We start from the raw sequence: 12,657 nt of genomic DNA on the forward strand, positions 1-12,657 counted from the left end.
TGAAAGGAAGAGAAAACATTTAAAAATTGTTTCATCCACCAATCCTATCAAGAAGAAATTAGTAAAACATAAGCTTTTAATATATTTCATAATCTAACATAAAATAAATTCACCAAAAAAAAATTTAGACTCAATTTGATTGGTTGAAAATTGACTTACAAATAAAAATAAATGGATTTTATGATGTTTGGAGTTTTTTTTTTAATTTTTATTTTCATAAAATAAAAAATTTGATTCTCACAATTAAGAAAAATCATATATATATATATATATTAAAAATCAAAATTCATGAATAAGAATTATTATCTTATTAAAGGTTAAAACTAAGTTTTACCTATGTATTTATTAGAATATTTAATTTTTACATTTTTCATATAATTAATAAAAAATAAAAATAAAAAAATAATATTTTTAATTTCATATAATTAATTAAAAATTAAAATTAAATAATAATTAAGACATATAAATATTTTTATATTTATATATAATTAATTAAAATTAAAAAAATATAAAAAACATGTAAATGTAATTTTAAGTTTATTTTCATATATGTATAAAATAAGTTAAATTCTAATTTTAAAGTTTATATACAAGCACTTTAAAAGAAATAAATTTTAATTTTATAATGAGTAAAATATTAATAAAAAATTATTATTTTATTTTCAAATCCATTTGATATTAATTTTAATACTAATTTTAATTTTAATATGTCAATTTGATGAATTTTTAGTTTAATTTAAATCAATAATTAAAAATTTATCACTCTTATGATAAAATAACATTTGAGTTCACATTTTTTTAATAAAAAATAATTAGTTTTAGGGAAATTATACCATTAATATAATATGTAGTTTTATGAAAATTACAGTGAAGTCATCATAATAACGGCTAATCACCCACTATTAAAAATTAAAAATCCACAAACCAAAAGGAAAGCAAACTAGCATTATCCGTCAACTCTAAGAACCCCAAATTCCAAGAAGAATGTGTGATAAAAATTCCAAAGCAAAACCAACCCTAATTCCTTGAATAAAAAGAAGAGGAAATTAGTAAAATTGATGAAAACCCAATAACCCCAAGTGCTTAATAAGCAGCAAAAGTCCGAGTTCTACATAAAATCCCAGACATTGTACCTCGTCTCTTCCCACCTATACCTTCCGTTGCCTGTCTTTCTTTCTCTTCCTTCAAATTGTCCTATTTTCCACTCATCCAAACAGATCACAACATACATATAAATATTATGTATATATAAATAAAAATAATTGATTGGACTTTTGGTCCTCAATCTTCTTCTCCTTTCTCATTCTCATTCTTACTCCAAAAATTATTTCTTTCCTTTTGATTCCTCTCTCCAATGCAAACCCTTGATCCTCTACATGTAATCCCACATTAGCTTCCCTAAACCCTCTCGATCTCTCCAACCATGTCCCTCGAACAACCCTTCTCATCACCGATCCCCCTAAACGAAGCCCCTGACTCCGCCACTGTTACAAACCACGCCTCTGCCCCTCTTGACGAGGAGTCCCCACCACCGGTGCCGGCTCCGGCGCCTCCTACCAACAGGAGCAATCGACCGTCCCGCGCTTGTACTATTCGAGCCGCCGAGAGGCTTCAGGCTGCCCAGCAGCAGGCTGCGATCGAGCGGAAGCAGAAACCGAAGAAGGAGCATCAACAACAGCAGCGATGCGATGAGTCGCCGCAGCAGAAAGAGCAATGCAGCGCCAGCAGTAAGATCATTACGTTGCTGGTTGGGCCGCCTGAGCCAGCTCAGTTGCCGAGGTGGAGCCTCCGCTCCATGTGGGAATTAGCTTCTATACTTAATTTCTTGCATGTGAGCTTTTCTAATGCTTCTTAAAGTTGTGAACTTTGTTGGTTTTAATTACCTACATTTTTGGTGTCTTTTAGGGGCTCAAATTTTTTTTTTAAATGTTTTTCATGTTGCAGGTATTTAGGCCTCTATTGAATATACAGGTTGAGTTCTCAGCCGAGGAGTTTGAGACAGCTTTAATTACACCAAATGACACTTTGGGTGATATTCATATGCCCTTACTAAAGGTTGGTGCTTTTTATTTTTTTAGTTTATATTACTTAATTGAACTTCTTGTACATGGTTTACAATTTGCTCAGTTCACATTTTGGTGATGTGCTCTAGTGAGAAGCTTAATTTTAGCCAAACCTGGGAGTGTTACTTCTGATCTGATTTAAGTGCCCCCAAATTGTTTTACTTTGGGTGCTAAGGAAGTGAATTGGCGGATTGTAAGTGCGAACTTGGGACTATGGTTTTATGAGTGGAGAACTGGCTGATGGTGCAGTGCTAGTATCATGCAAAGGGTTTAGGGGATGCAATTATGGACATGTCCTATTTTATCTCCTAGCATTGCCACAGTTGATTGAAACATTATGTGAATGGTGCTGCAATTATTGATTCCATTTAGGTAACCTTCATGTGAGAAAAAATTTGACATTGTGCTACTTGGCTAGCAGCATCCAAAGACATAGCGCGTGTATATATATATATATATAGAGAGAGAGAGAGAGAGAGAGAGAGAGAGAGAGAGAGAGAGAGAGAGAGGACTATGGAGGGTGTATGTCCTTGGTACGATGCTTTAGGCACTGCTTGAAGTTGTTTGTATCACATTTTTAAGACAAACTTGTAGGTTCTTTTTTTGGTACAGGCTCATTTGGAACTAGTTCACATAGGAAGCAAGCTTGGTGCCAGACCATTGCCAATGACCTCTGCGATGCATGTAGTGTTGGTTGCTACAGCACTGTTTTAAATCTGCAGATATTTGGTACCAGGGCCTTGTGATGTGATATTATGAAATAGTCAGTTTTGTTGAGCCATGTTTGTTTTGTTTGAGGTAGGTGTTAGTGTTCTGCTGCTAGTTTTGTTGGCCTACTCCTAGGCAGTTGCCAATTGTGATACAAACTAGAAAGATGGTTGCATTCCTAAATATGCACTGAAGAAATGGTCATTCTTTCAGAGCTCACTGCAAAGAAGGATTTACAAAGCCAACCTGATATAATTGGATAAAACTTTACTTGCCAATATTGCAGATCATAATAAAAGTATGGTTGGTGGATGTACATATAGATTTTGTTGTCCCCCCAAGCCACCACAAGTTTGATTTTAAAGTGATAGTATGGTTATCATAATCTTGTATAAAAATTATGGCCTGATTTATAGTACGTAGAAGTGAAATGGCTGTGATAATTATTTTGGACGAGAAATGGCTCCAGTAACTTGTGATCATTACCAAAGGAACTTCATATGACTTAAACATATCATAAGCTGTTTTAATTTGAAATGATGATATGTCATAAACTTGTGGAATTCCTAACCTTGATCGAGTTGAAACTGTTGTTTGAGTTGAACCTCGATTGTTTATTCTTAACATTAGCTGCTAACAGTGTTGTTAAGAGGCTCCCGGGCAAGGTGAGAAATTAAAAAAAAAGCTGACTTGATTTGTTTTCACCTTTTGGAAATGCATCTAGAATTTTAAATTATATTATTTACTTTATGGTTTTTTCTTTAATATTTTGTATTATTAGAGGAATGCTTTTGATCATAAAGCTTAAAACATAAAATATATTATGAAATGTGAATATGAAATTTGGCAATTTATTGATTATGTAATATGTTAAACTTTTTTACATTGTATATTTAATTATTTATTACTTTAGAATAAATTAGTGCCTCATTTCACTCAGGCGATGGGGGACCTTCTCACCTTAAGGGCACCTAACGCTGTTGACAACATAAGCTGCTAATCAAATAAATTGTTTTTCTCATATCGTAATTATTTGCAACATGCACATTTGTGCATTTTCTGCTTGATAATTAATACAAAAGCAGTAGAAATACTCCATGCTACTGCAACTACCATACTTATTTCTTTTGATCCATCCATTTTACAGGCAATCCCTCCTATTACCCGAATGGCCCTTACACGGGATACTTGGATTACTGTTTTGTGTAGAAAATTAAGAGACTGGTGGCACTGGGTAACTCAAATCATTTGTACTTCTTTTAAGATGTTTAAAAATATTAGAACTGATCCTCTTTACAGCTTCTTCCTGTTAAGATGAGTTTGGCATCTTCTTGCAGGTTGCAGATGGGGAACTTCCCATAGTTGCTTCACATGGGTGAGCAGTTTTGCACATTAGTATACTCTTAGAGTTTGTTTGGCATTATTGTTGGAGCTGCTGTAACAACTCCTTAAATATGTTAATTAGCCGGTATTAAAAATAGTTTAAAGTTAAATTTGATAATTTTTAGTTATAAGAACTCTAAAACAACTAAAATGCTCCAAAACAAATAAATGTTTTTTTTTTCAATAACATTTAAAATGGTACTTTTCCAAAAAGCACTTTTTGGCTTCCCAACCACAATCCCAAAGCCTTAAGGTCTGTTTGGCATTACTGTTGAAACTGTTGTTGAAAAAAATTACTTTTTTAGATAGACTAGTTAGAGAGTATTAAAAAATAATTTAAAATTAAATTTGATAAGTTTTAGTCATAAAAATACTAAAATAACAAAACAGCTTTTTCTAAACTGCTTTTTTCAACAGCATCTAAATGATGCTCTTATTTAGAAAAGCAATTTTGAACATCCAAACGCAATGTCAAACAAGCACTTTGTCTTTTTGGCATTGAAGTTGAAATTTTATTTTTGAAAAAAAGTACCCTTTAGATGTCATTGTGAAAATTAGTTTGAAACTATGGTTAGCTATTTTGGAGTTTTTATAATTAAAACATATTAAATTTATCTTAAAAAAATCTTTAATTACCTTTAATTAACATATTCAAGATGAGGTTTTCTGAACCAATAATTCCAAACAAACTCTCCATTGTTAATCTTTGTTTGTTTCTAATATTTCATGTTACTTTATTCTTTTAGGGTTGAGATTGAAATGTATAAAACTCTTGATCCTGGGATGCGTGTGGTGATCTTGAAAGCGTTATGTGACATTCGTGTTGAGGTATTATTGGATGTTCTATGATTATTTATTTGAAATAGTTGCTTACTGCCTACGATGTTAATTTTAATTCCTTTTTACACTCCATTGCCTATTGAATCTTATTAAACCTTAAATTGGCATTATATACTGATTCATAGACCAATTGGAGCACTATTCATAATGGGGTTGGATATATTTAGAAGAAGTTAACTTAATTTTAGACTGGTTCCAAATTAGTTGTGCAGGTAAATGATTCTCCTTTTGAGATTTGATTGTGTCGAAGGTTTTTTTCCTTTAGTGATTGATCTTGTGGTTTTCTCAGAGCACAAATTCTAAGTGTATTGGTGTGTATTGTCTTCTTGTCCCTTCAATTTACTTCTTGTCCCTTCAATTTAAGTCAAGTAGGTCTTGACTGATGTATTTATTTATAATTATTTCACTCAATTGTGCCACTCATATTGGTAAAGAACTGTGCCATCTGAATGTTCTCATAAATCATTTCTCTTTTTTTTTTTTTGGGACTCATATAGCCTTAAAGTCTTGGCACAGGTATTCACTTTATGATTTATCCTATTTATGCTCGCAAACATGCACATTGTAGAAGCAGCTGGCTGCTTATTGTTTGTGCAATATCTTCTTCAAAATTTCCTGAAATGTTATATCCAGCAGTCATTTTTGGCTTCTAGCAATTATTTCCTAATTTTACTCTTCCTTCGACTAATTTGAATTCTTCTAGTTGTAGACTTGTAGCAATTATGCATTCCTTTACATCTTAGGGCATTTCTACAGTTACAGCTAAGGTTGAATCTTTTCTCTACAAACAACAACTAATTCTTAATCCCAAACTAGTTGGGGTTGGTATATCTATATCTAGTTTGTAGTAATGTTTCCTCTGTACAGTTTTGATTTAGCTCATATCTATATTCTGAATATCATGTCAATCCATAATTTTGACAAATAACCTGTGTGCAGTATCTAATTCTGAGTCTATATAGGAACTTCATTAACATTTTTTTTATGCCTCCTTTTATTGTTACATTAGCAAAGCAATTGAATCTGAGTGATATTTGCAGCAAGAAGATATTCGGAATTATATAGACAACTCCATTAAACATGGTATTCAACTTTCTGTATTTCGTAAAGAACGCGTCGGGGGTGATTCGCAAGGAATTAATTACTGGTAATATAGATTTTCATAAAGCATTCAATTTAGTTTGTTTTTATTGTACTTTAAAATGATGTAAAAAAGATCAACTTTATCTGTTTCTGTGCAAAACTCAAGATCTTGGTTTGGTATAAAGTTTTTGTTGTCATATAGTATGAAGTTCTATAATCTATGTTTTTGTTTTTGGCATAGGTATGAAGATGATCCAATAATTGGTCATCGGTTATACCGGGAAATAAGAAAAGTTGAGGTGAAGAAGGGAAAGGCAAAAGGTTCTCAGGTCCTTCCCAATGCCACATACCAGTGGGAAACAGTTGCAACTAATTTTGATGAATTTCAAGATGTCTCTGTATGTTACTTAAATGGCCTGTCTTTGTACACCTGCCTTGTTTAAATTTCCATGCATTTTCTATTTTTACTATATTTTTATATATATTCTGATAATCATTACTGGCTACGGGTTTTGAAGTAAGCATTTTCTTTACGCCAAAAAAGATCCCCTTTCATATTTTTGTTATTTTATATTGTAGAATGAATAGTATGCATGATGACTTGAAGCATGCTCTGACATATCCATCATTTCATTTAGAAGAGAGTATGTTGTTGTGTTGTTTTTAGATGGTAAGTTGCAAATGTTTTGATGTGCCTATATGCATGAAGTAAAATTGTGATTATGCATTAATCTTCATAGTTACATTGCCATCCATCCATGTAAATTGCCCCTTTCATCTGCTGCACCTTTAAAACTATAAACCAAAACTTCTGATGAAAGGGGACAAATGAAATTTTGGATGTTAAGAATGTTAGGTAGTGACTTAGTGGAGAAGGGATTACAATTACAAAGAAAGAGGAATTCTTAACATTTGAGATTAGGTTGTATTGGGTTTTTATAAGTCTGGGCAGCTTAAGAAAAATATGCCAAGAGTTTTTTTTTAATCCCTGGAAGAATTAGTTTATATGTGGAAGATGAATCTTAGATAAGGAAGCTACCTTGAATGTTCTGTGGGCCAGTATGTTGAGTGGTGTTCTCCTAGTATGTTCCTTTAACCTTGGATAAATAAACAAGGAGTGCAATTTGCCTATCAAAGTTTCATGAGGAAGTAATAAGAGATTGAAAAGGTTTTTACATAAATGCAACACACGATATATATATTAACTATTAAGTGATAGACATCCATAATATGTAGAACAGAATGCTGCAAGTTAATTGTTAGGATTTGTAGCTGCATGCTGAATTTGTAGACTCATATTAGGATGTCTGGAATAATTTTATGAATGAGTGCCTAGTTGAGATATCATTATTATCCTCTGTGACCTTTGAACTTCTAGGATCTAGAATTGTCTGGGTTTCTCTTTTCTGGTGGAATTGCTTTATTTAGAACAGATTTTCCTTTTTCTGGTTTCTTTGTTGTCATTTTTATTTGTACTGACTACTGAATAAGTTTTTGGTTTTCTGAGGATGCTACCCTTTTCTTCCATGCTCTATATGGTTGCTCTTGCCGTCAGTTCTTTTATACATATAGACATATGTACCATATGCACACGAATTATAGATCATTTTAAAAAAAATTTAATGAATAAAAAGTTTTTAACTGTTTTAGTTGTTGTATGATACAACTTTTGGTAGTTAAGTTGTTGGACATCAACTTTCTTGTGGTTTCATAACCCTTTTTTCATAGGATATGTGTCCATTTCTGTTTGTACATGAATGATGGTTTTTTTCGCATTTTCTTCTATAATTTATACAGTTGATTAAAAAAAAGAAAGAAAGTATTTCACTGGCAATTGATTCTGTCATTCTGCTTGTGAGTATCACTTAAATAATTTTGGGAGCTGTGTTGATGGAAGCAACATCGTAATGGTTGACAAATTTTGTACCATTTTGCTGATTAGTTATGCATTATTATACCTTCTTTACATAAGTGTTTTTAGGACATTTTCCCCTGCCTGGTTTTGATAAAGAAACAGGTTCTTGTACGGCATTTGGTGTAATGAGGTTTAGAAAAATTTCAAATTTGTTGCTGCTGGCATGATTTTTCAATATTCTTCAACTATTGCTGTTTATTTAGTGTATTTTCTTATTTGGCTTTGTCTATCTGTTGGTGCAGGAGAAGCTTTTTGCAAGTAAAAATAGAACAGAGGCCTCATTAGGGAAGAAGCTAAAGAACGACATGCTTCCTGAGATTGAGAAGGTTCATAAGGTATGAAGATTGCATTTTGACTGAAATTGTTACTTGATTGAATGTTAACCAAGAAAGAGAGAGTGCTCCTTTCTTGACCCAAGTTATATTTTGTGATTGGATATGGTGTTAAATTTTGCTTTCCTGTTATGAAAACATCTTGTTTGCTTTTTGTGACTACTCAGAGGAAAGAAAGGTTGCTGAAAAAGCAACATAGACAGGCTCTACTTCTTGATAACTTTTTGAGTGTGGATGGACTCTCACCAGGACGCTCGCTTCGTGACAGAAAACCTGTTACTTACACTTTTGGTAAGATAAAGAAATATTATTCAACACAGTAGCAAGAGTTAGGCTTCTACTGATGATGATTATTCTCATATATTGATGGATATATGAAATCTGAACATGGATGCCAAATGTTTCTGCAGATGATTATGACCGGTCAATCAGTGAGGCTATTAAAATAACCAAGTATGAATTTTATTATGTATTCCTCTTTTTGCTTTTTATTTACTCATTTTCCCCCCTGGGAGGAAGTTATGTACCTTTGACCAACTTTCATTATTAACTGTATTAAATCCTTTGCATTCTTAATTGTTTTGGTAGGCGGAAACCACCATCCCCAGAGCCTATTTACAGAAGAGAAGTTATTATCAAACCTGAAGCTTCAACAAATGGTAAATGGACTGGTCCTTCACATTCCTCTGAACAAGGCAGTTTCTGTTTGACAACCCCCAATTCACCCGGTTATGATGACATTGATGAAGGGGATAAACCTGAATTATTGGACCGAAGGTAAGATAATTTCAGTTACTTGCATTGCCTTGAAATTGCACATGAGCTTTACCATTGCGTAATTGCTCGCAGCAATAGGCGAAGGCAGAGGCCTCAACGGTATTCAGCAAAAGAGTTTGTTGAAGCAGTCTCAGATAATGACGCAGACTTTGACAGTGATGATGACATAGTTGGAGAAGCCGTATATGATGAGGAATACTTGAAGAGACGTAAACAGAGGAAGCTGTCAAGCAGCTCTGAAGGGGATGAGGAGTATCGGTGGGATGAAGAAAATGGTGAAGATGAGGAAGAAGAGGAAGAGGAAGAGGATTCGTTAAGTATCAGTGAGGATAGTGATGAGCCCCAAAAATTTAAGAAAATGCCAGGCCGAACACGGAGGGAAACTAAATTAAGGTCTGTCGATGAGCTTCAATCAGGTTTGAGACGCAGCAGAAGGGCTACCAGAAACCGGATTAATTATCGGCAATATGAGCTGTCAGAATCAGAAACAGAGTCAATGAAGCCTGAAAAATCAAATGCATCAGATGATCACTCAGATGCTAGTGAGAAAGAGTATTCAGCTGGAAGTCAAGATTCTGATGAGAATGAGGATGAAGAGCAAGATATGAAAGTTGATCAGCCTGTTGAAGGTTACACCCAGACTGCAGAGAAACAGCAAAATCAGCCACCAGAGAAATCAAATAGCCCTGGCGAAGATGAAGTTGAGGGTGTAAGAAAGCGGCGTTTCCTCGATCTAAATGAACTTGCTCCAGGCTCTGGTTTTGATGATGGTCCAAACACAATAATGAAAGATGAAGATAGAGGCAATTTTTAAGTTTCCCTCCCTGCTAGAGAACAAGGTTTGTTGTTTTTTCTCAGGGAAAGCTTAATGTACGATAGTAAAAAAACAATATTATATAAATTTTGTGATAAGCCTGTGGAGGAAATTCTGGTCAAAGTTCTTCCATGGTGAAGTTAAGAAACAGCCTGATGAAATTCATTCAGGATTTGCAGCAGTGAGTGACTTGATACTGAGAGTTATGTAGATTAGGTAGTCATTTTTTAGCATGTCTACATTCATAGAAAACCTACAATGGGTGAATGAGAATTCGTTGGGAGTTCCTTATCTTATCCAATTAATGTACAATAACCTTAACTGATATTGTAACCGAAAAATTTGGGCATTAGATGTTCAAGCCCTGTAGTTTAATCCACCATGATTACAAAAAACGATGTGCCCATTGATCATTTGGTTTTGGCTTTGTTTGCGGATAAAATGATTGGATCTGAAATCTTTTTTATGTAATGGTCTATCCTCCCTTAAGGGGTAGCTAATGTTTCACTTATCGGTTGATCATTTTTCCTACATTGTAATTGCTACCATTCTTGGTTTGTAATGCTGACATTTTTATGATGCGAGCTGTGCAATGGACGAAAGTGATTGTGCTGTTTGTCTTTTTTGTAATTATATATTATGGTGCAACTGCTCGAGTAGTGTTTGTTTTGTGTTCTAAATGGACTTGTTACAGAAACAGATATTTGTAACTTGTAAACGATAATAATTACTTCAACCTTGTACCCGAAATTTACGTGGGCAATATATTTAATACAAGAATTTAATGATGATGCCAGTTCACAATGTTTCCTCGGCTTCTCCATTTTCCCGTGGCCGGGCAACATCTATGTTGACGGGGTACCCTGACGTCTCATTAGCTGCTGCTTCCTCCTCTGCCTTTCTTCTAAGTTGCTTCTTCCTCAGGTTGTCGTCACATGCTGCTGCCTCTTCTTCTTTCTCTGTTTTAAAAGCTTCTGCTTCTTTTACTTCCTCGAGGGCTTGAATCAAGTTTGAAAGACATGTCTCTGCATTATCAAGTGGGGACTTGGGCATAAGGTTTTCGGCAACATCAGCAGGTGTGATCTTGGTCTCCTTCATTAGCCTTTCAATTTTGCCGAACAGAGGGTGTGCTTTGAGTTTCAAGTAGTTCCTTGCAAGCACCTTGAATGCCTCAAAACTGCAATAAGAAAGTTCAATGTGCTTATCCATTCTACCCCTTCTTATCAAAGCAGGATCAAGCTTCTCCACATAATTGGTGGTGAAGACAATTAGCCTCTCACCTCCACAAGCTGACCATAACCCATCGATGAAATTCAATAACCCTGAAAGTGTCACCTTGCTGCTTGCCTCTTCTTTAAGGTCTTTACGAGGAATTTCCTTCTCTGATTTCTCCTTCTCATCATCTGAAGATTTCTCCGCTTTCTTCTTCCTCTGACCAGTAAGATCAAGCGAGCAGTCGATGTCCTCAATCACTATGATCGATTTACTGGTAGTTTCTATCAAAAGCTTCCTTAGTTCCGTATTGTCCTTCACTGCAGTGAGCTCCAGATCATAAACATCATAGTTCAACAAGTTCGCCATTGCAGCAATCATAGTAGACTTGCCAGTTCCTGGAGGACCATAAAGAAGATACCCTCTTTTCCATGCTTTTCCAATTCTGGCGTAGAAATCCTTGCTTTTGCTAAAAGTAACAAGATCTTCAATAATCTCCTTCTTCTTCTCAGGCTCCAAGGCCATTGTCTCAAACGTGGCAGGATGCTCAAAGACTATATGGCTCCACATAGTCTGCTTGTAGCTTGGCCACTTGTAGCCAGGACTATTAGTGTAAAGCTTCCTCTGCCTATTTCTCACCCTAATCTCCTTCCCTTCCCTCACTACATGCTGCAAGTAAGCCTCAGTGATCATCTCCCTATGGCTTTTGTGAAAGGTGAGCTTGTAATACCTTCTTTCTTGTTGAGGATACATGGATTGGCTAGGTGACACCAGCTTGCTGGAAACCCACCAAACCTTAACCCCCCGAAATTCATCGGTGACCCTCTCATACTCATCCATGCTAAGTACCAAGTTACTGCAATCTTTACCCATCTCAGCCTTGAGCCTTTTAGCAAACTTGGTAGAGTTGACACTCAGGTAAGCCTCAACAGCAGCATAGGCTTCACTTCTCTTGAGGCGATCCCCAGTGTATTCATGAATTGATATCTTAATGTAAGGGTAGAAGAAACTCATGATTCTTTGGCTATATTTTTCCAAGTAACGGCGAACCTCATACGGGCAAAATTGGCGAAAGATAGCCCAAAGAAACATGAAACTAGCAATTGTTGAGCCCATTGTTGCCCACATCTCAGTCATTGTTTGAGGTGCAATTGCCATCATGGTTTTCTTTTTTGCTCTCTGGGTTTTCCCCCTTTTCTCTCTAGGCCTAACGCAACAATGGTTCTTGTGTTTATGTTTTCCTATAGGCTAATGTGAGCATATTGATGGGTTTTGCATTAGCTCGTATAAATAAATAAAAGTAAAGAAGAAAAAGTAGGTAAAGTATAAGAAAAGAAAGAAAAAATAATAATAATAATAATAATAATAAATAGTAAGTATTTGCCAAAAACAAATGTATGTAAGAAATGTTTCTCTGGGTACAATACACTGAAATGGGAATACTTTCGGTGTCATTTTCTGATTATTTAGTGGGATATGTTTGGACGTTGGCTATAAAAAGCCACAAATACAGCCAGGCAAGCAAGAGGA

The 12,657-nt window shown here is 34.8% G+C and overlaps 2 protein-coding genes across 2 annotated transcripts; one reads left to right on the top strand and one right to left on the bottom strand.

Moving 5' to 3' along the window:
- Positions 1–932: 932 nt before the first annotated feature.
- LOC110654348 (DDT domain-containing protein DDR4) lies at positions 933–10,531 on the top strand. Its single transcript, XM_021810300.2, has 12 exons — positions 933–1,831; positions 1,945–2,055; positions 3,919–4,005; positions 4,109–4,146; positions 4,901–4,982; positions 6,035–6,141; positions 6,319–6,475; positions 8,235–8,327; positions 8,492–8,615; positions 8,735–8,777; positions 8,913–9,101; positions 9,174–10,531. Exons 1-12 carry the CDS (start codon positions 1,424–1,426, stop codon positions 9,913–9,915), a joined length of 2,181 nt encoding a protein of 726 aa, XP_021665992.2. The 5' UTR covers positions 933–1,423; the 3' UTR covers positions 9,916–10,531.
- A 111-nt stretch (positions 10,532–10,642) lies between these two features.
- LOC110654349 (AAA-ATPase ASD, mitochondrial) lies at positions 10,643–12,418 on the bottom strand. Its single transcript, XM_058132478.1, has one exon. It carries the CDS (start codon positions 12,286–12,288, stop codon positions 10,714–10,716), a length of 1,575 nt encoding a protein of 524 aa, XP_057988461.1. The 5' UTR covers positions 12,289–12,418; the 3' UTR covers positions 10,643–10,713.
- Positions 12,419–12,657: the final 239 nt, after the last annotated feature.

This window comes from Hevea brasiliensis, chromosome 13, assembly GCF_030052815.1.
Source record: "Hevea brasiliensis isolate MT/VB/25A 57/8 chromosome 13, ASM3005281v1, whole genome shotgun sequence".
NCBI lineage: Eukaryota > Viridiplantae > Streptophyta > Magnoliopsida > Malpighiales > Euphorbiaceae > Hevea > Hevea brasiliensis.

Coding starts and splice junctions, on each gene's coding strand:
- LOC110654349 (XM_058132478.1), bottom strand. CDS start 12,288: ATGATGGCAATTGCACCTCAAACAATGACTGAGATGTGGGCAACAATG.
- LOC110654348 (XM_021810300.2), top strand. CDS start 1,424: ATGTCCCTCGAACAACCCTTCTCATCACCGATCCCCCTAAACGAAGCC. Junction 4,006..4,108: donor TAAGAGACTGGTGGCACTGG/GTAACTCAAATC, acceptor ATCTTCTTGCAG/GTTGCAGATGGGGAACTTCC. Junction 9,102..9,173: donor CCTGAATTATTGGACCGAAG/GTAAGATAATTT, acceptor AATTGCTCGCAG/CAATAGGCGAAGGCAGAGGC.